The following is a 27,626-nucleotide window of genomic DNA, read 5'->3' on the forward strand; positions in this document are numbered from 1 at the left end:
AACTGTTTTGTATCTTGACTCGAGTGGTGATTACAGGAGTCTACACACACACAAATGAGTGCATGTAAAACTGGTGAAATCTGGTTGGTGGATTGTGTCAAGGTCAGTTTCCTGGTTGTGATATTGTGATATTGTACTATGTTTATGCAAGATGTTCCCGCTGGGGGGAAACTGGGTGAAGAGTGTAGGGAATCTCTCTGTATTATTTCTTACTACTGCATGTGAATCTACAATTATCTCAACATAAAAAGTTGAATTTAAAAAATTCTCTCAGTGACATACCTTTTCTTACATCATAGGTATTGTCTGTTCTAGATACAAGTATGCTTTATAATGATCAGTGATACTACTTTATAGAATACAAATTCTCTAAACTTTATTGTTCAAAAGAAGATGCTGGATCCTAAAACATGCTCAATTTGTTTCTCTGCCACCGTTCCCTCTATGCTTCTTCCCAAAGCAGTATACCTAAGAGTAAAATAAAACAGGAAGTAGCGGTGGTGGTGGCATCAAGGAAGAGAAAGAATAAATGATAGCAGATCTTTGATTTAATGAAATCCTGCAGTAAGAAACTCAGGCTGAGAAATGTTAATCATATTTAGATAGTGTATTTCACCTTCAAGGATTCTTTGTGTGTGTGTGTGTGTGTGTGTGTGTGTGTGTGTGTGTTGCTTTGCTTTGCTTTGCTGCGCCACACAGCCTGAGGGATCTCAGTTCCCTGACCAGGGATTGAACCTGGGCCATGGCAGTGACAGCCCCTAATCCTAACCACTCGGCCACCAGGGAACTCCCTCAAGGATTCTTTTGGATATGGCTTCTTTTATTCAGTGTAATGTCTGAGAGATTCATCCATGTTTTTGTGTATATCAGTAATTTGTTCTTTTTATTACTATCTGGCATTCCATTGTATCATTATACCACAGTTTGTTTATTCATTTTCTGTTAATGGACCTTTGGGCTTTTTTCAGTTTTTAGCTACAGACTGAGAAAATATTTGTAAATCACATATCTGATAAAGAACTTATATTCAGAATAAATGAAGAACTTTTAAAATTCAATAATATGAAAACAACCCAATGAAGAAATGGGCAAAAGACTGACATGTCACTTACAGAGGATATATGGATGGCATACACGCATATTTGTAACATCACTAGCCATTAGGGAATACAAATTAAAACCACATTATATATGCCTATTACAGTGGCTGAAATAAAAAATACTGGAGATAGCAAGTGCTGTCAAGGATGTGGAGCAATTGGAGCTCTGATACATTGCTGCAGCTACTCTGCCAAACAGTTTGGTAATTTCTTGTAAAGTTAGAGACCCTTAGCCAATGACCCAGAGATCTTACTCCTAGATACTTGCCCTAGGTAAAGGAAAACTTTATGCTCACACAAAAAACTGTACATGAATAATGTTTATAGTATATCAGTCTATAATTGCCTCAAACAAGGGACAACCCAAATATCCTTTAGTGGATGAATGCATAAATAAAATGCAGTACATCCACACAATGAAATATAACTTGGAAAAAGGAACACTATTGAATATGCAATTCAGTGGGGTTTAGTATATCGAGAGTTATGTAACCATCACCACTATCTAATTCCAGAACATTTTCTTCACTCCCAAAAGAAACCCCACACTCATTATTAGTTACTCCCCATTCCCTTCTCTCCTCAATCCCTGACAGCCACTGATCTACTTTCTGTCTCTATGGAATTGCCTATTCTGGACATTTCATATAAATTGAATCATAAAATATGTGGCTTTTTTTCTTTCTATCTCTTTCACTTAATGTTTTCAGGGTTCATCCATATTGTATCATGAGCCAATACTTAATTCCTTTAATGGCTGAATAATATTACATTGTCTGAATATACCACATTTTGTTTATCTGTTCATCTGTTGCTTAATATTTGGATTGTTTCCACGTTTTGACTGGTATGAGTAATGCTCCTTCAAACATTTGTGTATATATTTTGTGTGGACATGTTTTCAGTGTTGGGCATTATATATCTAGCAGTAGAATTTGCTGGGTCATATGGTAACTTTAACTTACTGAAGCATTATCAAACTGTTTTCCAGTGCAAATGCATCTTTTTCATTCCCTTCAGCAATGTTTGTGGCTTCCAATTTCTCTACACCCTTCAAAATAACACTTGTTATTGTTAGTGGGTTTTAAAAATTACTATAGCCATCCTAGTGTGTGTGTGGTGGTATCTCATTGTGATTTTGATGTGCATTTCCCTTATGATTAATGATGTTGAGCATCTTTTTATGCTCTTATTGGCCATTTGTATATCTTCTTTCGAGAAATATCTCTTCAGATCCTTTGCCCATTTCTTAATTGAGTTTTTTTTTTATTATTGAGTTGTATAAGTTCTTCATGTTTTCTAGATACTAAACCTTTGTCTGGTATATGATTTTCAGACATTTTCTCCCATTCTGTGGGTTGTCTTTTCACCTTCTTGGTTATGTCATTTGAAGGACAAATGTATTTTAATACTGATGAAGTCCAATTTATCTATGGTTTTTGTTGCTTGTGCTTTTGTCATCATGTTTAAGAAATCATTGCTTAACCTACGGTCACAAAGATTTACACCTATATTTTCCTTTAAGAGTTTTATAGTTTTATGTTTTATATTTAGGTTTTGGATACATTTTGAGTTAATTTTTGTATATGGTGCAAGATAGGGGTTTAAATTCATTCTTTTGCACGTGAGTATCCAGTTATCTTAACTCTGCTGAAAGAGTATTGTTTCCACATTAAATTATCTGGTACTCTTGTCAGAAATCAGTTAGCCATAGATATATGTTTCTTTCTGGCCTCCCCATTGTATTCCATTGGTCTATTTGTCCTCATGTCAGTACTACACAGTCTTAATTGCTACAGTTTTGTATTAAGTTTTGAAATTGTGATGTAAGTCCTACAGTTAGTTTTTCCTTCCCTTTCAAAATTGTTTTGACTATTCTGGGGACCTTCTATATACATAAGAATTTTAGGATCAGCTTGTCAATTTCTGTGAAAAAGCCAACTGGGATTTCGATAGGGAGTGCATTGACTCTGTATATCAGTTTGAGGAGTATCATCATCTCAACAATATCAAGTGTTCCAATTGATGTACATGGGATGTCTTTACATTTGTTTAGACCTTCTTTAATCACTTTCAACAGTTTTTGTAGTTATCAGTATATAAGTCTTAACACTACTTTTGTTCAGTTCATTTCTAATTAGTCTATGATTTTTGGTGCTATAGTAAATGGAATTGTTTTCTTAATTTTATTTTTGGATTGTACATTGCTAGCTTATGGAAATACAACTGGTTTTTGCATATTGATCTTATATCCTGCAACTTTGCCAGATTTATTAGCTCTAATTGTGTGTGTGTGTGTGTGTGTGTGTGTGTGTGTGTGTGTGTGTGTATTCTTTAGGGATTTCTATATATAAGATCATGTCATCTGCAAATAAGGATAGTTTTACTTCTTTTCCAGTTTGGAAACCCCTTTTCTTGCCTGATTGCCTTGACTAGAATGTCCAGTACCGTGCTAAATAAAACTCATGAGAGTGGACATCCTTTTCTTTTGCCTCATCTTAGGAAGAAAGGTTGCAGTCTTTTTTTTTTTTTTGGCTGCGTTGTGTCTTTGTTGCTGCGCGCGGCCTTTGTCTAATTGCAGCGAGCGGGGGCTACTCTTCGTTGCAGTGCACGGGCTTCTCGTTGTGGTGCCTTCTCTTGTTGTGGAGCACGGGCTGTAGGCACGCGGACTTCATTAGTTGCAACACGCAGGCTCAGTAGTTGTGGCTCACAGGCTCTAGAGCACAGGCTCAGTAGTTCTGGCACGTGGGCTCAGTAGTTGTGGCTGATGGGCTCTAGAGCACAGGCTCAGTAGTTGAGGTGCATGGGCTTAGTTGCTCCACGGCGTGTGGAATCTTCCCGAACCAGGGATTGAACCTGTGTCCCCTGCATTGGCAGGTGGATTCTTAACCACTGTGCCACCAGGGAAGTCCCAAGGTTGCAGTCTTTAATGATTAAGTTTGATGGTAGCTGCAGGGTTTTCATAGCTGCCCTTTATCAGGTTGAGGAAGTTCTTTTCTTTACTTTTTAAAATTTTTATTGGAGTATAGTTGCTTTACAATGTTGTGTTAGTTTCTACTGTACAGCAAAGTGAGTCAGCTATACAGATACATATATCCCCCCATTTTTGGATTTCCTTCCCATTTAGGTCACCAGAGTGCTGAGTAGAGTTCCCTGTGCTATACAGTAGGTTCTCATTAGTTATCTATTTTATACATAGTATCAATAGGGTATATGTGTCAATCCCAATCTCCCAGTTCATCCCACCCCCTCTCCCTGCTTGGTATCCATATGTTTGTTCTCTGTTTCTGCTTTGTAAATAAGTTCGTCTATACCAATTTTTTCAGATTCCACATATATGCATTAATATATGATATTTTTCTCTTTCTGACTTACTTCACAATGTATGACAGTCTCTAGGTCCATCCTCATCTCTACAAATGACCCAATTTCATACCTTTTTATAGCTGAGTAATATTCCATTGTATATACATACTACATCTTCTTTATCCATTCAGCTGTTGATGGGCATTTAGGTTGTTTCCATGTGAGGAAGTTCTTTTCTATCCCTCATTTGAGGTCCCTCTCTATTCCTAGTTTGCAGAACCAAGGAAATAGAGGGCTGACTGCAGAGTTATATGTGGATTTTCGACTCTGTGGGGTTTGGTGCCCCAACACCCTCCTTTTTCAAGGGTCAACTATATTATTATATATAATAGTAACATGCTCTCAAAAGTCAAAAGTATGCAAAAGGCCTATCAGAAATGTCACTCTCACTAATATTCCTCCCAAAATTGGTAGGTAATAAACTTTGGATTTCTTTTTATTTATCATGCTTGGGAGTCATTGGAGTTTTTGATTCTATGCTTGTGTTTAAGTGGTTTATAAATTCTCAGCCATTATCTTTTCATGTTTTGTCCTTGCTCTATTCTCTTTCTCCTCTCCTACTGAACTCTAATAAGCATATGTTAGACTTTGGCACTGTGTTCCTCTCTTCTCATATCCTTTCTTTCGTATTTTCCATCCTTTTTTCTGTCCATGTTACATTCTGGAAGGTTTTTCCTGACCTACCTTCCAGTTCACTAATTCTCTTTTTGGTTGGGTCTGACCTGAATCTGTTCATCACAGTTTCTTTTAACATCTTTATTGGAGTATAATTGCTTTACATTGTTGTGTTAGTTTCTGCTGTGTAAAAAGTGAATCAGCTATACGTATACATGTATCCCCATATCCCCTCCCTCTTGCATCTCCCTCCCTCCCTCCCTATCCCACCCCTCTAGGTGGTCACAATGCACTGAGCTGATCTCTCTGTGCTATGCGGCTGCTTCCCACTAGCTACCTGTTTTATTTTATTTTTAAAATGTATTTAATTTAATTTATTTTTATCTTTGGCTGCATTGGGTCTTCGTTGCTGTGCGCGGGCTTCCTCTGGTTGCCGCAAGTGGGGGTTACTCTTCGTTGCAGTGTGCTGGCTTCTCATTGTGGTGGCTTGTCTTGTTGGGAGCACAGGCTCTAGGTGCACAGGCTCAGTAGTTGTGGTGCATGGGCTTAGTTGTTCCGCAGCATGTGGGATCTTCCTGGACCAGGGCTCGAACCCATGTCCCCTGCATTGGCAAGCAGATTCTTTTCTTTTTTTTTTGCGGTACGCGGTCCTCTCACTGTTGTGGCCTCTCCCATTGCGGAGCACAGGCTCCGGACGCGCAGGCTCAGCAGCCATGGCTCACGGGCCCAGCCGCTCCGCGGCATGTGGGATCTTCCCAGACCGGGGCACGAACCCGTGTCCTCTGCATCGGCAGGCGGACTCTCAACCACTGCACCACCAGGGAAGCCCTACCTGACTCTTTTTGAATTATGGTTTTCTCAGGGTATATGCCCAGTAGTGGGGTTGCTGGGTCATATGGTAGTTCTATTTTTAATTTTTTAAGGAACCTCCATACTGTTCTCCATAGTGGCTGTATCAATTTACATTCCCACCAACAGTGCAAGAGGGTTCCCTTTTCTCCACACCCTCTCCAGCATTTATTGTTTGTAGATTTTTTGTATTCATCACATTTTTAATTTTAGTTTTTATTATTTTTTAGTTTCTTCAGAATTTCATTTTGGAATCTTTTTTCAGATATGCTCTGTTACTTTTTGTATTTCCAGTTATATATTAAACATTTAAATCTTAATAACTTGGTTTAAGAATTAAAAACACCTGAAGTTTCCTGGCTCTTTTTCCAACCACTTCCTCTTCAAAGCTTTTTAAAAGAGAATTGTAATTGTTACCCTTCCCATTAGGAAGACAAACCATCTCTGAATGTAACTACCATAGATCCAAGAAATGGAGAGTAATACAATCATCAATCTCAGATTTTAATCTCTTATTTATTTTTTTAAAGTGTTTGAAATTATTTAGGTAATACACAAATTCTTATTGTGCAATATTCAGAAATACAGAAATATGTAGAGTAAAATATGAACATTCCCCTTCATTTACCCTTTCACCCCCCAGTCCTCTTTGTCATAGATGAACACTGTCAGTAGTTTGGAGATCATTCTACTGGTCCCCTTTCAATACATTTAAACACACATGCACACGTGTGCACTTTAATACAGCCTCCTAATCTTTCTAGATTCCGGCCTGTTCTTTTCATTCCTGATGGTGCTAGTACAGGCTCTGGTCATCACTGTTGTGGTTTACAAAAGTAACCCCCATTAGGTCTCCCTGCCTTTAGCCTTGTCCTCTTCAGATCTGTTTTGTTAATCCTGTTTATCACTCTGCTTAAGACCTTTAGTGGCATCACATCCAGCATGCTATGGGATAAATTCTAAGCCCATTAATATAGCATTGAAGGCCCTGTGAGGACTGATCCTTTCCTTTGCACTTTCATCTTGAGCAGCGCCCTTCCTCAAACTCTGTATTCCATCAACTCTGAATTGAATCTAGGTTTTTTCCACACATCATAATGTCTGCGTCACTCTGCTTTTCATTCATAGTTTCTCTTCTGTTGGAATGTTCTCCACCCCTCTTTTCCTCTTCGTCTGATTAACACCTGCTAATCTTTTTAGTGTGGTGGTTAGGAACCTGGGCCTTGGGTTAACATTTTGGATTATTTTGTTTAATTTCTTTAGAATCACAGTATTTAACTGCTGTAAACTTTGTTTTGTCATCTATGAAATTGGAATAATTTCTACCTCATAGAGTTATTTGAAGATTAAATGAGATAATAAATATATAAAGTGCTTAGCACAGTGTCAGTTTAACAACAACAAGTTGGGCATCCTGTCTTTCAGTTGAGACTGAGGAGAATATAGATGAACCTCTCTGTTGTGAATATCTCTAATACTACAATTACACACGACTTTTTCACAGATTTTGAGTGGGTCTCCTCCATTAGACTTGGAACTCCTTAAAATCAAGGACTGTCATGTTTGTTTCTGTATTACTGGTACCAGGCACTGGCACGTAGATATTTAGTAAATATTTCTTAAATATATGAGTTTGAAATAGCTAGACAGTGCAGTCTCTTTTGCACAGGAAGCTCATGTAAGTGTGCATACCCTCCGCTCAAGTGAGATTTTTGTTTTCCTTTCTCTTTACAAGTAGTAAAGTCTTAAAATAGTAATTACATTTATTTCCACCACACTGAGCTGTGATGCCACAAGCTGGAAATACAGGGAAGCCATGGGAAGTTGGCACTCTCAGGGATTAGATCATTTTTCCATATTCAGTTTGTATTCTTGTATTTGTGGAATTTGGTTTGAGGATAGTGAAAGTTCTTATTCATGTATAATTTGAGAATTGGATTTTTAAAATGTATTTCTCAAGGGATATTTTGGTGAGATAATGCTTGACAGTCGAGTTGCTTTCCCTGTACCCCAACCCCCCAAGTTACAATAGTTCTTTGAGTGCTTACCAATGACAGACAACAGCTACCAGATGTTATCTGTCTTCTATAGATGAAAAATCTCAGGCTTAGGTTAATTAACTTATTCAGCCAGAAAGCTGAATTCAAACCTAGTTGCTCTGGTGCTCGTTCTGTTTCCATTATACCATACTGTTTTTCTAAATACACTGAAAATAATTTTAGTTTGAATTTATAGTATTTAGTAGTGCTTTTAGTTACTTGGTGACTATTTAAACATTTTAGTAACTAATAGAAACCTTTATGGTAAGATATTTAGATACTATTTAAAGATAAAGTTTTTTAAAGTTAAAATTTAAATTCAACTAGTATTTCTTTAAGGTATATATATTTTATTTTTAATTTGAATCATCAATAGATGGATTTATTTGCCATATCAGTGTTCTTAGACGTTAGCACACACTTGTTTATTTCTTCCCATGTTGCATAATCCCTATGCATTATATCGGTCAGGAGGCAGGAATGTTGCAGATGTTTTTCTTTTGAGCTTCAGCTTGCTCTAAGATTTGGAATTAACTTTTAGAATGTTCTGGGTATATCCCCCACATGCCAAAGATCTGTAAATTTCTTTTCACATGGGCTGAAATTTTCAGACGTTTGGGTAAAATATATGTGAACACAGATGTTTTCCTTAAAAGCAGTTAATGATCAGAAAAAAGACCACAGTGTGGAAATACTTTAGGTTCCTCCTGTAATATGATCGGCACATAAATACTTCCTTCTCTTGTAGTTCACATTGTTCATTTTCTAAGGGGAGGAAATAACTAAACTGATAATTAAAACATAGTATTATGTTGGTTTTTTGTTTGTTTGTTTGTTTTTTTCTCCCAGAGTAAACTAAATGATTTGGACTGACTAGGGCTGCTCCGTTCTGTGAAACTCACATTGTTTGCGTACTGTTGGCGGGCCTCATTAGGGGGTAAATTTGCTTTTTCTGTGTGTTTGCCAGTAACGATTCCTGTCTCTTACGGGAACTTACCATTTGGATTGTCTCCTTCCTAAACTGGCCAGTCTTACACAGTTCAGACCATTAGTTATTTTTCCTGCTCTCCAATTTTTTCCTATTATTCTTTGGTTTTCAAGTATTTAAAGCTGAGGATATTGGTCTCTGAGATATTGCCTAGTTAGGGTTCGGCATCATGCCCAAATTTGTTGGGCCTCTCAGGGCCTGAGTTCTCTGTGCTTTAACAAATGAGCTACAGTTCTCTAGAGATCAGTGAAGCTTGTTTGTTGATCCTGTATTCTCTTCCAGAGGAAGTAGATCTTTGAGAATGTCTAAGGAAGGGTAAGTGAGTTTATTATTCTTTTCTCCTCATTTTTCTCAGTGAAGAGATGTTCTAGTCATCTGAGTGAATTGGGAGATTAATAAGCAGTGCTACCAGTCTGAGAGTGGAGATGGCGGGGGTGAGAGATTGAAAGAAATTCAGCTGAAAGTTTACATTGTTAGTGTTTCACATGTAATCTGCTGTAAAGTTACTGTTGCTATTTTGAAAGACTGCATTGAGGATGGATGATCTTAATAGAAATTTAGTGAGGTATAAGCACCCTGTTTACCCTGTGGTAAACTCATTTTGTTTTTCAGTAGAAAGTGTTTTTGAAGATTGGAAGCAAGCAGTAGTATCTTACCAAAGAATTTTACATAGAAATGAGTGAAGTTTAAAAATTCAAATGCATTTTAAAATAATTTGTACCTTTAGAAAGTGGTGTGAAAGATTGAAAAGCAGCCAGTGATTTTGTTTTCTTTCTGGGCAGTGTAGACAAAAAATAATTTCAAGTGGAATCCCCTATTCCTCTTTATTTTGCAATATAAAATAGTTCTGTGTTAGGTTTTTTTATTGTCTTTATATTATTTTCTCTTATGTTTCAGAGTCTGAATTATTATTGATATTCTTTTTGTGACCACTATAATAGGTGACATGTCAGTTAATAGCTGCATACTGTTAATTCTCTCATTTCTAGCCTTCAAGCATAACTAGACCTGGTTAATTTTAGAGAGACATTCCCTTTGATCACATAGGACATAGATTCCCTCAAAAATAAGTCTTTAAGAATACAGTGCAATTTAAATTTTTATTTTCTTGAAGCTCTTAATTTTTTTCTAATAGAAATTTTGAAATAGTTTCATAGCCTCGTGTTTAGAATTTATTTTAATCTAATCATGTATTGATTATGAGCAGAATAAAATTGGCCCATTTTACTGCTATTTTAAAACCTCATTATTGGGTAAAGAGAACAGCCATGGGTATAAATAATTCTGTATTATTTTTAGACCTCTCATGACATCACTAGAATTTTAAGGTTTCTTTAAATGTGACAATTATGAGAGGACTGCCTCTTCAGGTTTGTATGTTTTCTTTCCTTCCAGCACTGGCTACAAATTTGCAGTTTTTGTTAAACAATTTTTATGATAAGTATTATCATGGATGCTGGTAATATTTGTCAGGCTTGTACAAGTGGTTGTTTATAAAGCTGGTTTATAGATTTAAGAAGAACTATATTTCTAGATGCAGTCAAAATTAGTACTACTTTCTCCCCTATGGTAAAACATATGCTAGAATTGGTTATTTAGAAAGGGCTCTGTATAAGTCAGAGGACACCATAAGGCCTGAGATATTCTTTTAGATTTATTTCTAGGGGCCCATGGAGCAGTTCTTGTACTGCCTGAATAGGTAATGAACAAGTGCATTTGAAATGCATGGATCATATATATGAAATGAGTTAGCTTTTATTTTCCTTTGCTACCTTTAGAAATAAATGGATAAATCTTCTACTTTGGGATGAAAAGAATTCGTATATTCAGAATTTTGGCATGTGTGAGATTTTGGTATCTATAAAATATTTCCCTAATAGTAATGGGAAAGGATTGTTAGTAGAGTTAAATCATCAAAAATTATACTTGAGCCTTATGTAAACCTATGGTAATCAAGATAGTGTGGTATTAGTGTAAGGATAGAGATATATAGATCATGAAACCTAATAGGGAATTTGTAGACCCACTCATATATAGTCAATTGATTTTCGGTAATGAAGCTATGGTAATTCAATGGCAAAAGGTTAGTCTTTGTAACAGATGTGCTGAAACAACTAAACATTCATATAGAAAAAAATGAACCTCAACCTTTGCCTCAACCGTATATAAAAAATACCACAAAAAGGATCATAGACCTAAATATAAAAGTTAAAAGTAAAGTGTAGGTGAAAATGTTTGTGAATTAGGTAAAGACTTCTCAGCAAAAATACATAAAAAAATTAAAACGTGGAAGACAAAATTGATAAATTGAGCTTCATCAAAATTTTTTTAAAACCCTCTGCATTTTGAAAGACAACATTTGGAAAATGAAAGGGCAAGCCATAGACTGGGAGAAAATATTCTCAATACATATGTATCTGATAGAGGACTTACTTTATCCAAAATATATGAAGAATTCTTATAACATGATAATGAGACAAGCCAGTTTATAAATGGTTCTTCACACAAAAAGACATGGCCAATAAGCACTTGAAAAGATGCTCTACATTATTAGTCATTAGGGAAATACAGATTAAAACTACAGTGATATATCACTGCAGACCCATTAGAATGACTAAAATTAAAAACACTGACATGTGGAGCAACTGGAATTCTCACGCATTTTGCATGAGAATGCAAAATAAAAAAACATTTTGGCAATGTCTTTTAAAGTTAAACATATACTTACTAATGAACTAATGAGTCCACTTCTAGGTATTTACTCCAAGAGAAATGAAAGTGTATACCCACACAGATTTGTACATGAGTGTTCATAGCATCTTTATTTACAATAGCCAAAAACTGGGAACAACTCAAAATATGCATTAACTGAATGGGTAAACAAATTGTGGTATATCCATGCAATGGAATACTACTCAGGAATAAAAGAACAAATTTTTTTAAAAACAAATTTATTTATTTATGTCTGTCTGTCTGTCTGTCTTGGGTCTTTGCTGCTGCGCACGGGCTCTCTGCAGTTGGGGAGAGCGGGGGCCACTTTTTGCTGCAGTGTGTGAGCCTCTCATTGTAGTGGCTTCTCTTGTTGTAGAGCACGGGCTCCAGGCACGCGGGCCGCAGCATTCATGGCTCACGGGCTTAACAGTTGTGGCCCGTGGGCTCCAGAGCGCAGGCTCAGTAGCTGTGGTGCGCATGGGCCGAGCTGCTCTGTGGCATGCGGGATCCCCCTGGACCAGGGCTCGAACCCGTGTCCCTTGCATTGGCAGGTGGACTCCCAACCACTGTGCCACCAGGGAAGTCAGAGCTAATTTTTGATACATCTAACAACATGAATGAGCCTCAGAAGTATTGTGCTAAGAAAAATGACCACACACAGACTACATGGTGTTTGATTCCATTTATCTGAAAGCTCTAGTGACAGAAAGCATAGATCAGCGGTAGTCTGGGGCCATGGGTTGGGGCGGGTATTGCAGAAGGACATGAGGGAATATTTTGGGTTGATTGGGTTAGTTGTTACATGAGTGTATACAATTGCCAAAACTCACCAAACTTCGCACTTAAGATGGGTGAATTTCACTTTAAGTAAATTATACCTCAATAAAGTATATACCTCAACTTGTTTATTTAAAATTCTGTAAATAAAACAGTTATTGTTTATGTATATTCAGGGGAATATATTTGGGAAGATACAGGTTGCTCTAGGATATGTAATGCAAGGAAAAATGCATTCTCCTTTCAGTGTCATGATCGAACTCTAGTCTTCTAAAGCTGTTAGAAAGCCTCATTACTAGAGTTATTGTCCTTTAAATGAGAGGCCAGAATCAGTTTTGGCATTTGCTTTTATTTTAAATTCTAGATTTTGACCTCTCTTTTCCATTATAGGTACAGTCAGTACACTTGTTAATTTGGCCTAATGATAACATGGATAAACATATTTTCTTCTCTAATTTTTATCCCACAGAATTCAACCTTAATATTTTGCTGCATTTTATAAATTATCTTCTATACACTGGTTTTTATTTTTAAAAATTGGGGAGAAAAAGCAAAAAAGAATTTAGGGGGAAATAGGAAAAAAAGATTGGAAAAACCTGTTTTTAATTCAACTGAGATTTTAGAACAGTAAATTTATTTTCAGAAGTACTGACATTGTTTCTGGTTTCTCCCTTAATTTATGTATTCTTCATTTGTTAGTCCTCTTTTTTATTCCCCACCATTCTGCTCTCATTACTGCAGTTTCTTCATTTGAGATTGAAGGTGAAGGGAATTTTAATGTCTATTTCTTAAAGAGAATCTCCTTAAAGTGTGCTTTGAAGTCTTTGGGGGAAAGATAGCATGATCACTACTCTTAGTCTTTTATCGCTTTTAAGGTACACATTCTTTTTTTTCACATTTAGACATCTCTGAATTTGGGCTACATCTAGCAATATACCACCTAGAATTAAGTTGATTGCTTCTGGAAAAGATTTTATTTCTCTCAGTCACTTAGGGGCAATGTTAACCACCCTAGTAGTGTAAATTCAGACCACAAACCTACCTGACTTAATTGTTCAAATTCTCAGGGGGAGGATTTCCCCCTTCCTTGGACTCACTGTCAAGGCTGAGATGTACAAATGTCCTTATATGCTTTTTCTTTGTTGCAGATTTATTTCTCCTTTTTCCTTGTATTATGGGTATTGCCCTTTGATAATCCTAGCTTTATGAGGCTGACTTTTCTTGGGCATCCCTCCCATCCACTCCCCTTGCCCTTTGCTAGTGACATATAATATGGGTGAGTTTTACAATTGATGGCATCTTAAATTTTAATCATCTTTAATTTTGTTCTGTGCATGCCTCCACATTCTCTTCTTTTCACTGGAACTTATTTATATTGAGTATTTGAGAAAAAATATTATAATTCACGTATTATTTTAGAAATGATAATATGCTTGTTCAGACTTTGAAAGTACAGGGTACTATTCTCATGATATAATCTGATAAACAAAATGTATCCCCCCTGAGGATGATCCTCAGAGAAAATATTCAGACAAATTAGTAAGAAGTTATTGGCTGCAAATTTATGAAGACAAAAACTTATGCTTAAATGACTTTTGTTTTTATAATGTAGTCTAAAATTTCTTGTTGTGTCTGTATATCCATGGTATTTAAACTTTGAATTTTTAAGAATCCATTTCATAAATTAGAAAGTTTTTATCTTTCTTTTTAAATTTATTTATTTATTTTTGGCTGTGTTGGGTCTTTGTTTCTGTGCGTGGGCTTTCTCTAGTTGCGGCGAGTGGGGGCCACTCTTCATCGCGGTGTGCGGGCCTCTCACTGTCGCAGCCTCTCTTGTTGCGGAGCACAAGCTCCAGACGCGCAGGCTCAGTAGTTGTGGCTCATGGGCCTAGTTGCTCCGCAGCATGTGGGATCCTCCCAGACCAGGGCTCAAACCCGTATCCCCTGCATTGGCCGGCAGATTCTCAAGCACTGCGCCACCAGGGAAGCCCCCTTTTTCTTTTTCTTTTTTTTTTTTTTTAATCACTGCCATTCTTTTACTGAAGAATGGAGACATAAAGGCAGAATGAGGTCTTGCCATTATGTTTTTTTTAAAGAACAGCTTTATTGAGATATAGTTCACATACCATTCAGTTCACCCTTTAAAGAGTACAATTCAATGGTTTTAGTATATTCACAAGAGTTGTGCAGCCAACAGCGCTCTCTCATTTTAGAACATTTTTATTATCCCCCAAGGGAAACTCCTCATTCCCTCTCCCCCACAGCCTCTGGCAACCACTAATTGCTATTAAGGGTTTAGCTTAAATTTAATTTTTAGTTCTGTTAAATACTGTGTCCCGTCTTTACCAGGCCCTATGCTAGTTTTTGGGAAGGCAATAAATCCTGGCCTCAAAGTTTATAATCCAGTAAAGAATAAGAGAATTAAACACATACTTTATGTATATGATAAAATATAGAAATAAATGATTTTGGGTATTCATACTGCTCACACGGATCACAACTTTATAGAATTTTAGTTGTTGGTGAAATCTCTTTCATTAACTAAAAAAGTAATCTGAGACCCAGAGGCATCACTGTTACATAGTTCTCTGGCATGGCCAGAATAATTTCTTAAAGAAATCACTTGAAATTGCTGGGTCTTGAAAAATAAGATAGAGATAACTGAGAAGGTCATTTCAAGTATGGGGAACAGTATAAACAAAACCTCAGGGCACTTTTAGGAAATAACAAGTAGTTCATTTTGATTATTAGAGCAAATGGTGCGTGATGTGGAGCAACATGAGATAAAACTGATTTTGGAAAGATCTCCATCTTTCCAAGGCTTTGAACTCCTTGAAGATACAAAAATTTGTAATATATTAGTCTGGTGGTAGGTAGTGAGGAATGTCTAAAGGTTATTAAGTAGGTGATTATAGAGCTGGGCGTTAGGTCAGTGCTTCTCATGTATGTTAGAGGACCAGTTTTTTTTTTTTAATTCTGTTTCAAATTGATACACTTATAATAAAAATGAATTACTAGAAAAATGAAAACATAAAATGTAAGTGTACATTTTTTGTTACTGGGTTCAACAAACAAAAGTTTTTTGTCGAATTGCTATAAAAGTTTCTAAATACTTGCAATTTCTTGAATTACTAACAGCACTTCACAAACCAGCATTAGTCTGTGGACCACACTTTGAGTAGCACTACTTCAAAGCAATTAATTTTGCATTAGTGTGCAGGCACAGCAATTGGGAGATGATTGCTGGAGAGTTAATGAGGACCTGGACAAATTGTTAGCAGTTTAAGTTGAATGGAAGATCTGGATTAGAGACATTTGGAAATTTAAATGAAGGCAAGTGAGATGATATGGATTTGAGGGAGAGGAAAGAATCAAAAGATGTTAACTAGATTTTAGGCTTGAGAGGAAAATGAGAGTGCCATAGCAGAAATAGAAATTAGTTGGGGAGAAAAGATACTAAACAAAAATTCACATTATAGCATTTTTCTGTTAATTCACACACACACACACACACACACACACACACACCCCATTTGGTTGGTAATCTAAATTTGGCAGTCTCCAAAAAGCATTGTAACTTTTTCTTTTCTTTGATTGTAACAAACTTTGAATAATATAATTACACAAACCCATAACCAAAACATGCCTAGGAAGATTTTTTACTTGTATCCTTATTCTCATTTATTGTTGCAGTAACTGTTATTGGGCCTTTGGCCAGGAACTTGTGACTCTTAGGCAGGGGGAGGAGCTAGGGATAAAGTTCACCAGTGCCAAAGAAATTCTATTCCAAATGGATTTGTGTGGAGCAACAGTGATATCCAATGACAAGTTAAATTAGACACAGAGGTGTTTTCTCCAACACTGTCTCAGAAGATACATGCTGTTGAGGGGGCCTGGTTCAGACTAAAACAGTCTTTTTGAAGTAAGGTTAAAGTCACACACAAAAACTTATACTAGGGTCTTGAAGAAGAATTCTGTTATGTGACTTCAGGAACTAGTTGACTCTGATAGTTGCACACTTTGCAGAACGGCAACCAGTGACAGATGAGGTAATACTGCTTTGAATTATGAGTTAAATCTCAAAACCATTAAGAGTTTGCTATTTACAAAATTCCAAATTTAGTAAATTGCATGTTCATGTTCCTTAAGTGTAAGAATACTAGATCCCTGTTCTTAAAGCACATTATATTGATAGTCCTGTTTCTTTTGATTAATATCTATATTTATTTAGATAGCATTTCTTCAAGTTTTATGCCTTACTGCAGTGTTATATGATAGTAAAAACTGTTACATTTGTCTTTGTGTTGAAGTCTGTGCCTGGTTTTGTAGTGTTTCTGGGTCTGTCTCCTAAAGATTGTGTCTCTTGTTTTAATGCTCAAATCTATATCTTGCAAATGACTTAGTATGTAGGAATTTCTGGCTGATAATTGCATTTTAAGATTGGATGCTTAGTTCAGTCATGCTTTCTAGGGTGGCAACTTCGTGCTTTATTTAAAGCAAGCTTCGGAAAGTTTCACAAATATATTCAGGCTCTTGAAGATAGAGGTGGAGTATGTTCCACTGGTTAATAATTTAGAAAAGTGACACAAGTTGACTGGCATTGACAAAGATACAGTCAGGGTCCTGGGACCAATAGAAAGTTTTGGATTCCCCAAGCAGATAGGATATTTTCATTTTAAATGTGTGGTGGAACAGTGAGCCAGTCTTTTAATTGATATAGTACCTAATACTTTCTTTTATTGTAATAGTAAAGAATAGTTATTAGTTTGAGGCCAAGAGATCAGTTTCTCTTTAAGAGTATGTTCTGGAGACGTGGTATTTCTGGCTCAAGGCTGCCTCTCTGCTGAAGTCAGTGCATACTTTCAGCATTTGCATGTTTATTATCTTTGTAAATCGTAGCATGTATATTACTACAGTTCTCTATAATGCAGCTGTTCCATTTTGTCATCATAGCTTTGCTTATACACTTTAGATATTCATGTACGAATTAGAGTTAATTCCCTATTGGCCCCATCTCCCATGTTGTAGCATAAATTAGGGAAAGAAAAGGAGAGATGAGAATATATGTGAGGTTTTTCTTTCTGTTTCATAATAGGAATAAATTAGATGGGGAGACAGGAGTGATTGTTTCTTTTTTAAATTCAGGAGTTGCTTCTGTGGGTGAGGGTACTTATTTTAAATGAAAATGAAAAGATAAAGGATATTTGGTTTCATAGAAAAATGTGTTATTTTCTAATTTTAGACATCTAGAAAGTCTTTGATAGTTTTAGCTACTCCCTAAAGGACAGCTTCTAGGATATATGTCATAAAATGGTACTTGCTTTGTAATAAGCATTCAACAAATGTGTTGATTGAATCAAGTGACCAGTTAGTCAACAAGGAAAGAGTGTGATTTGATGGATATTTAGCAACGATTATTTTCACAGAAAAAAAACAGATTTTCTTATTCCTGATATATATCATTCCCAGAGTTTCTCTGGATAATACCTAAGGTACGTTATGATCTCTATATCCTTAAAAAATATGAAAAGGAATACAGGCTTAACCTCTCTTCTGGACGAGAAAGAAACAGGTAAACTATCTAGCTGGGTCTGTTGATAGTTTGTTTCTACCTTTATCAGTGGTTGAGTGATACTAGCAAAGTATCTTTTTTTTCTGTGATTTTAGCTGTGCCTAAAACCAGCTTGCATCATTCTTCTATCAGAATCAAAACTGTTTCTTTTATTATGTAGCTCCACATATATCTCTCCTGGAAAGAAAAATCTTCCCAGTCTGTTCCTGCCTGAATTCCCATAGAATATTTTAGGCATGTCAGCTGTTTGGGCTCTGATCAAGGATTTGATCCAGTTGGCCCCCTAGCCTGAATTGAGAGTGTGTTTGAAAAGTCTGAGCCTCAGTGTGTTTCCAGAGTTAAAACCATTACTCGGTGTCTTTTCCCTCTCTTGTGCCTTCATAAGGATTTATATAACTGGAAAAAGGTGATAATAAAGTAGATGCTCCAATCAGTAGAAATAGAGTGAAGTTTGATGAAGTGGTAGAAGGGTCATGGTGATATAGTTGGAGTTTGGGTTTTGTTTTTTTTTTTTTAAAGATTTGGGTAGGTGTCATTTATCCTCTAGTTCCCTGTATCTTTCAGCTATTTCCTACTCTTCCTCTCCCATCCATTATTAACCTAATCAAAGTGTTGATTTTACAGAATACCAGGTTTTCTTAGGGAAAGAAAGTGTAGATGTTTTATATAACAGCTCTCTCAGGAACTAAGAGTTTTATAAAGCTAATCTAGTGTGCATAGCGCACTATAAGTAATGATTTTCATATTTTTTAGAAGATAACATTTCTGAATTCAAGGACCTATTGATTTTTAAGTTCCCTATTAAAATAAATATTTTGTTGTTGTTGTTGGGGGTAGGAGTTTATTTATTTATTTATTTATGCTGTGTTGGGTCTTCATTTCTGTGTGAGGGCTTTCTCTAGTTGCGGCAAGCGGGGGCTACTCTTCATCGCGGTGCACGGGCCTCTCACTATCACGGCCTCTCTTGTTGCAGAGTACAGGCTCCAGGTGCGCAGGCTCAGTAGTTGTGGCTCACGGGCCTAGTAGCTCCGCAGCATGTGGGATCCTCCCAGACCAGGGCTCGAACCCGTGTCTCCTGCATTAGCAGGCAGATTCTCAACCACTGCGCCACCAGGGAAGCCCTATTAAAATATTTTTAAGCAAATATTTGATTATTTGTCTGCATTTAAAATTAGTGCATATCAGGGAACTCTGCTCAGTGTTATGTGGCAGCCTGGATGGGAGGGCAGTATGGGGGAGAATGGATACATGCATATATATGGCTGAGTCCCTTTGCTGTGCATCTGAAACTATCACAACATCGTCAATTGCCTATACTCGAATATAAAATAAAAAGTTAAAAAAAAAATAAAATTGGTACATACATTCTGAGATGAGAGGAAAAGTTTTCTAATAAAGTTTAAAACAGTAATATTTGAGTTGGTGAAGTTTTTTTAAAAAGTCATTATCTAGATTAGTGGTTTCCAAACTCTTGAGTATTTCACAGTTAAAATATGGAGCATTCATCCCTGTGTGTGCTTATTTATAAATTACCTATACTACTATTCTTACTTGTATGTAGTAGAAAACATACACAAATTAGACATTTTAAAATGATGAGATAAATTTGAGTAGAAGCTGTAATATTTTCTTCTGTATCCCAGTGGAGTCTTCTGTATCCCCAGGTGCAGTCACTCCTCTTTGGAGACTACTGACCTATATTGTTAATGCAGGAAGCCCAGCCCAGGTATCTTTATTTCTACCAAGTTTCCTGGGTGATTTGTAGCATTCTCATTTCTCATAGCTACTTATGAAATGAAGGCAAAGAAGAGGTTTGGTAATAAGAGGATAAACCATTCAGTAATTTTGCCCACCATACTTTGGGATCAGATGGAGGGGGTATCCTTATTTTCAGAGATGATTAAAACTTGCCACAAAGCACCATCATGGTGATGATCGACCATACTATTATGTTTAGTTTTCTCTGTGTCTTCATAGCGATCTTTCTGAAATTTGAATCTGATTATTTCATTTCATCAAAATCTGCTAATTTGTTCTTGCCTGAAGGATAAAGTCCAAACTCTCTAATGTGACATACAAAGTCTTCATTGATTTGACCCTTGCTATCCTTTTTTTACCTTCATAACCTTTGTTGCCTCCTTCCCTTCTCCTCTGGAAAACTTCCGTTTGCAAAAACAAACAAAAGTAAAACCAAAGAAAACCCAGCTCCAGCCTCAGTAAATGTTTTTTGGTTCATTACAAACCCTGTCTTTTCCTTTGCCATTCTGTCTGAAATGCCCTTCTTGCTTTGTCCTACTGGAAAACTTCTACTAATTGTTAAAATCAGCTCAGACATCTCATCTGGTCTCTAAACAACTTGTTTTCTCTCCTCATGTTATTTTATAGCATTTATTGAATTGCTATAATTATTTGCTTATAAGTCTCTCTCCTGCTATGCTGAATTCCTCAAGGATAGAGATTGTAAGTTAAAATATAAGTTCCATGAGGGCAGGTACTCTTTTGTTCTCTACCATATCACAGTATCTGGCATATAGTAGGCATTCAGTAAGTATTTGTCACATGAATCTGTTTATATTTGTGTCTTTAGTGTCTGGCATATGGTAGGCTTTAAATGAACCTCTGTTTATTAAATAAACTAAATGAATGAGTGAATGAATTATAAAATCTCAGAAATAAGCTTATTTTATGGGGTCTGACTTAGAAAAGGAGAGCTGATTCTCTGAAAACTTGAGTACATGGCATCATTAAAATCAAGACACAATAAGGAAATTTACGTATTTTTGTATAATATCTGATGTCACTTATGGTATAAGGAGGACTTGAATAATTTATATTATGAATCTTAATATTGGTATTTAAATGCATTCTAGAAAGATAGCCAAATAATTCCATTGAACTTAATTTTTGTTGTTGTTTAAGTGTTAATTGAGATATCATTTTTTACTCCTTTCTTTAGGGTGTTTGTGAACCGAAGTTTAGCCATGGAAAAAATAAAGTGTTTTGGTTTTGATATGGATTATACACTTGCTGGTAAGTAGCACTTTCTGCTTGCTTAAGAACTACTACTTAGGATATAACACAGTAGGCCATTCAATAAACACTTGTTGACGTAGTCATATATTTAGCTGCCAGTCATATATTTAGCTCAGTCTCTTTCACTGAGATTTGTGAATATTGAAATTACCAGATGTCCTTGAGATCTAGATTGTAGAGATAGGTAGAACAAGTGCTAAATTATTTTAGAGACCCTGGTAAGAAATGATATGATGAAATTATACATTACTGTGTGTATTTGGGCACTTTTGGTTTTTACTCTATTAAGCTGTTCTTCAAGGATGGAATTTTGTATCTCTCTACCACCGGTAAACGTTTATAAGTTAAAATTTTTAATATTTTCTTAAGACAAATGAAAAATGTGTTGATTTTCTATTGAAGTGATTGCACATATACTATGTAAAGACTTTTTAAAAACTACAGCTATTACTTTGTTCATTATCAAATAGACCTTAAACACCAGCACTCTGCTGTTTTTCCCTTCATATCTCTGAGATGTATTTGAAATACTCAGTGTATTAGCCAATAGTTGCAGCATCTGTTCAGAACTTATGAAGTTTTTATTAAAATATTTGCAGTCTGACAAAAATGTCATTTAATTTAAGGAGTAGGGATGAACAAGGATCAACTGTATAGCACAGGGAACTATATTCTATATTCAATATCTTGTAGTAACCTATAATGGAAAAGAATCTGAAAAAGAATATATTATATATATATATAAAACTGAATCACTTTGCTGTACACCTGAAACTAACACAACATTGTAAATCAACTAACTGTACTTCAGTTAAAAAAAAAAAAGAAAAGTAGGGATGAAGAACTGAGTTGAGCACATGTGCATATATGTATGTACACGCACATGTATACAACTGTGACACTCAGAAAAGAAGCTTTCAGAAATTTTCTCTAAAAAATACTGTCTTTAAGTACACAAAAACATTAAGATGTATTAATTCACTTATGTTCAGAAACTTTATATAACATATTAGAAGGTTTATATCATCTCAAATTAAACAAATCTCAATTTGATGTTCAATTTAGGCTATAAATATAAGTGAATAATATAAATGTACAAAAATGAACACATGTAGTTTATAGGTACTTGCCACATATATGTGGGTATGATATTTTACCAAACAAGTTCTATATTGAAAATATACACTGACTTGATTTGAATTTCTCTTTCTTCCCTCTGTATTCTTTGTTATTTATTTGGTATTCTATTGCCTTAAAACTGTTTTTGCAGCAGTTAGATTCTTTTATATTTTCCTAATTGGACACAGACACTTTTAGGTATACTTGTCAGAAAGCAGTTCGAAGCGCTATACTTTCTCAATGTAGATCTTGCTGTCCAAATTGGGAGAAAATCTTGCATTCTTTCTCCTTTCTAGAATTCTACTTTCCAGGGAAAAGAATGGCAAGGTAGTCTGGCAGCTGAAAGGGATATTAACTAAAGCAGAAGTAGAAGTTAATGGGGCTGAAACGTGACAAACTTTTTTTCTTGGTTATTAAGACAGTCTCACTGTATTGAAGTAGTTCAATTCAATAAGTATTTATTGGAAACCTGTAATGTGCCTGGCACATTTTGTTACTGAACATTAAGATAAATGTATATTCCCATAGAATAATTTAAAAAAGAATTCTCTTGTTTAACAAAAAAGTCACTGAATCTTAGTTTCTAAACTTTAAAGCTGCCTTACGGTTTCTTCTTCTTATATGCTTTTTTTTTTTGTAATCCCACTTTATATTTTAATGCTTACTCTTAGTCTAGACACTAATATACTTTGCTTATATGTAACAATAATTATTAACATTTATTAAGTGCTTATCATATGCCAAGCCCTGTTCTAAGTGTTTTACATAGGTTATTTCATTTAATACGTAGATTATCTCATTCACATCACTTATTTAATATTTACAAAATCCTATGAGGCAGATACTACTACTATTGTCTTCATTTTACAGCAGATGCTGATTTTTTAAGGACTTTGTCTAAAAACATTTAGCTGTGATATAGCTGAACTACGATTCAAACTTAATTAAGCATTGTGTTTACGTATATGATATATATGTATATAATAAATTTAAATTATTATTTTGAATATTGACAGTTTATAGTGAGGTATAATTTCAAAGTAATAAGCACCCCCCCCCAAACAAACTGAGACTTAAGCACTCAAAAGGGCAAAGCTCTTTAAAGTAGCCCCCTTGAGAGACTATATATTCTTCCAACAGTTCTATGTTGGATGAAAAACATTGGTACTACCCTGTGGTATTGCCTTCACTTCATAAAGCATGTAGGAAAACAAGTTTATTGACTTCATACCTGTCACCTGTTTTCCAGAATGGTATTCATTAAATTTGTCTGTGAATAACTTTTGGTAATTTTAACAAACAAACTGCACCCTTGAAGTGCTAAGGACTTTTCATCAGAAAAATGTGCCATGAAGTAGAGAGACAAGACTAAAAGAAGTGTTTTTTGAAAGCTTCGATAAATATCCCTGAAATAAGTGTAATAGCCTCACAGGGTGAATTCATGGAAAGGGCCTGTATTCTTTCTGAAGACTTTTCTGAGACATTGCCTTCTCTGTGCAGTGCTGACACCTTGCTATATCATTCCCCAGAGCAATTTGTATGTCACTTGCAGCTTTTGTTCACTTGCATGCCTCCCCTTTGGCCTGTGACTTCCTCAAGGGTAAGGGCTTTCTTTTTCACATTTATATCCTTTGTGTTGCCTAAAGCCTGACATATAGTAGTTGCCCAGTAAATATTTATTGAATGAACAATTTGGGTGCATAAGTTTTAATATATCAGTTTAAGAATCAATCATAGTATTTTAGTTTACCCAGTATAAAATGTACACTAATAAGTCAAGTTAAATACTTTCAAATACGAACTTATTTTTAAATTTTTAATAAACTATATTGAGGAATAAGTTACATACAATAAAATACATGCATTTTAAGTATATAGATTGAGTTTGATAAAATGTATTCACCTGTGTAACCACTGCCACAATCAAGATATAGAATTTTTCCATCACTCCAGAAAGTTCCCTCATTGCCTTTTTGAAGTTACTTCTCTCTCTGGCCCCACTCTTTGCCTCAGGGCTTTTTGTCACTACAGATTAATTTTACCTTTCCAGAATTTCATGTAAATGGAATCATATTCTAATGTACTCTTGTTTCTGGCTTCTTTTGCTTAGCATAATTTTTTTTGTGATTTATTCACGTGTGTCTGTCAGTAGGCAGTTCATTCTTTTTTTGCCCCTAACTTTTAAAACTTTTTATTTTCAAATATTTTTAGACCTATGGAAGAGCTGCAAAAATAAGAGTTTGCCTTTAGTCTCTCCTAATGGTAACATCTTACTTGACCATGGTTGACTGTAGTACAATTATAAAAACTAAGAAATTAACATTAGTACAGTACTGTTAATTGAACTACAGACTTTATTCAGTTTTTACACTAAAGTCCTTTATTCCAATCCAAGATCCAAACCAGAATCTCACATTGCATTTGGTTGTCATATATCCTTTGTCTCTTCTGTGACACTTCCTACATCTTTCATTGCTTTGACACTTCAAAGAGTACTGGTTAGGTATTTTTGTAGAATATTTCACAATTCGGGTTTGTCTGATGTTTCTTCATGAATAGATTGAAGTATTATGCATATTTGGGAAGAATACCACAGAAGTGATGTGCCCTTCTTAGAGCATGATACCAGGGGTACATAATGTTGATAGGTCTTACTACTAGTGATGTTAACCAGTCAAAATTATGAAATTCTCCTTTCTCTTTAAACTTTACTTTTTTTTTTTGGAGGGGAGGCCAAGTAGTAGTCCTTTGTTTTTATACTGCAATTTGTTTATCTATTTATCTGTTGATGAGCATTTGGGTTGTTTCCAGTTTAGGGCTCTTGTGAGTAAAACTGTTAAGAATATTGGTGGTGTACAAGTCTTTTTGTGGATGTATATTTTTATTTTTTTCCTGGGAAAATACTTCGGAGTGTAATTGCCAGATTATGTTTACCTTCTAGGGAACTGACAAATGGTTTTTCAAAGTAGTGATACTGTTTTAAATTTCTACTCAGCAAATATGCGATTTCTAGTTGCTTCACTCCTTGTTTACACTTGACATTGTCAGTGCTTTGAATTTAGCCATTATAGTGAATATGTAGTATTATTTCATTGTGATTTTACTTCGTATTCCTCTGTTAACTAGTGATGTTGAAAATCTTCATGTACTTATTGGCTATTTGTATTTCTTTTGTGAAGTGCCTATTCAAATGCGCATGGTTTAATTGGGTTGTCTTTTTATTTTCAAGCTATGGAAGTTCTTTATATGTTCTGAATACTGGTCCTTTGTCAGATATATACCTTCTGAATATATTGACCAATATATGTTGGTATGTCTATTGACATTCTATTCCATTGGTCTTAAGTGCCTATCACATGATCTTGATTGATTATTGTAGGTTTTATAGTTAGTCTTTTTTTGTGTGTGTGCTGTACGCGGGCCTCTCACTGTTGTGGCCTCTCCTGTTGAGGAGCACAGGCTCCAGAGGCGCAAGCTCAGTGGCCATGGCTCACGGGCCCAGCTGCTCTGCGACATGTGGGATCTTCCCGGACCAGGGCACGAACCCATGTCCCCTGCATCGGCAGGCAGACTCTCAACCACTGCGCCACCAGGGAAGCCCTATAGTTAGTCTTGAAGTCAGGTAGTGTTAAGTCCTCTAACTTTATTCTTTTCTCGAATGGTTTTGATATTCTAGGTCCTTCACATTACTGTATAAATTTTAGAATAAGCTTATCACTTTTTCAAAAAAGCCTGGTGGGATCTTGATTAGGATTGTCTTGATCCCTTGTTTCATTTCTGGAAAATTGACATCTTAACTACATAGAATCTTCCAGTCCATGAACATTAATACATCATTCCATTTACCTAATCTTCTTTCTTACCTTTTAGCAATTTTTTTGTGATTTTTGGTGTAAAGCTCTTATACATATTTTGTCACATTCATTTGTTAAGTATTTCATATTTTTATGTAGTTGTAAATGGTGTTTTAAATTTCATTTTCTGTTTTTTTGTCATTTGCATTTGGAAATGCAGCTTATTTTTGTGTTCTGTGACTTGCTTATTATTCAATAGTTCTAGGAGCTCTTTTGTAGATTCCTTAGAATTATCTACATATATGATCATATGGTCTGCAAATAATTTACTTTTTCCTTTCGTATCTATATATATCTTATTAAAAAAATTTTGGCTTCATTGCACTGACTAAAACCGTAGTACCATGTTGAATAGAGGTGTTGAGAATTGACCTCCTTGGGTGTTCTTGATCTTAAAGAGAGAATGTTTAGTTTTCACTATTAAGTATGATGTTGGTTGCAGGTTTTTTGTAGATGATTTTTGTTAGGTTGAGGAAGTTCCCCTTTATTCTTAGTTGTCCGAGAGTTTTTTACATGAATTGGGTGCTAAATTTCATCAAATATTTTTCTGCCTCAATTGAGATGATCATATGGTTTTTCTTTTTTAGTCTGTTAAAAGGGTGAATGGCATTGATTGATTTCTGAATGTTAAACCAATTTTGCATTCCTGGAATAAATCCCTCTTGGTCATGTACCTTTTATTTATTTTTTTATTGGCAAATTTGATTTGCCAATATTTTGTTGAGGATTTTTGCATTCTGTTCATGAGGGGTATTAGTTGATAGTTTTCTTGTAATGTCTAATTTTGACTTTAGGGTAATGCTGACCTCATATACTGAGTTGGAAACCATTTCGCTTTCCCTTTTTCTTTTCTTTTTTTTTTTTTGTTTGTTTGTTTGTTTGTATTTTGGCGGTGCCTCGCAGCTTGTGGGATTTTAGTTCTCCAACCAGAGATTGAACCTGGGCCCTCCTCAGTAAGAGCACAGAGTCCTAACCACTGGTCTGCCAGGGAATTCCCCCATTTCATTTTCTTATTTTTGGAAAGCTTGGGTAGGATTGGTATTATTTTTTCCTTAAATATTTGATAGGAGTGAAACCGCGTAGGCCTGGAGTTATCTTTTTGTGGGAAGGTTTCAAATTATACATTCAACTTTTAAACATAGATGTAGGGCAAGTTTCTATTTCTTCTTGGATTAATTTTGATAATTTGTGCCATTTCATCTAAGTTTAAAATACATTGGCATCAAATTATTTTTTTATTATTCTTTTGATGTCTGTAGGATCTGTAGTAATGTTCCTATTTTCATTCCTGATACTGGTAATTTATGCCTTTTTTTTTTTTTTTCCTTCATCAGTCTAGCCAGAGGTTTATCTATGTTACCAGTCCTGCCCCAAAGAACCACCTTTTGGTTTCAGTGAGTGCACGAAAATGAGGAAGATTTAATTTTTATTATTATTATTTTTTTTTTGCGGTACGCGGGCCTCTCACTGTTGTGGCCTCTCCCGTTGCGGAGCACAGGCCCCGGACGCGCAGGCTCAGCGGCCGTGGCTCACGGGCCCAGCCACTACGCGGCATGTGGGATCTTCCCGGACCGGGGCATGAACCCATATCCCCTGCTTCGG

General features: G+C 35.6%; 1 protein-coding gene across 2 annotated transcripts in view; it reads left to right on the plus strand.

Annotated features, from left to right (window-relative positions):
* Positions 1-27,626, plus strand: part of NT5C2 (5'-nucleotidase, cytosolic II) — a 104,732-nt gene that overhangs the window by 38,232 nt on the left and 38,874 nt on the right. For both annotated transcript variants that reach the window (XM_065893715.1, XM_065893714.1), the window contains one exon: positions 20,975-21,048. In XM_065893715.1, coding sequence (XP_065749787.1) covers positions 20,975-21,048 — 74 coding nt within the window. The remainder of the gene's footprint in view (positions 1-20,974; positions 21,049-27,626) is intronic.

The sequence above is a fragment of the Phocoena phocoena genome, chromosome 16, assembly GCF_963924675.1.
Source record: "Phocoena phocoena chromosome 16, mPhoPho1.1, whole genome shotgun sequence".
Classification (NCBI taxonomy): domain Eukaryota; kingdom Metazoa; phylum Chordata; class Mammalia; order Artiodactyla; family Phocoenidae; genus Phocoena; species Phocoena phocoena.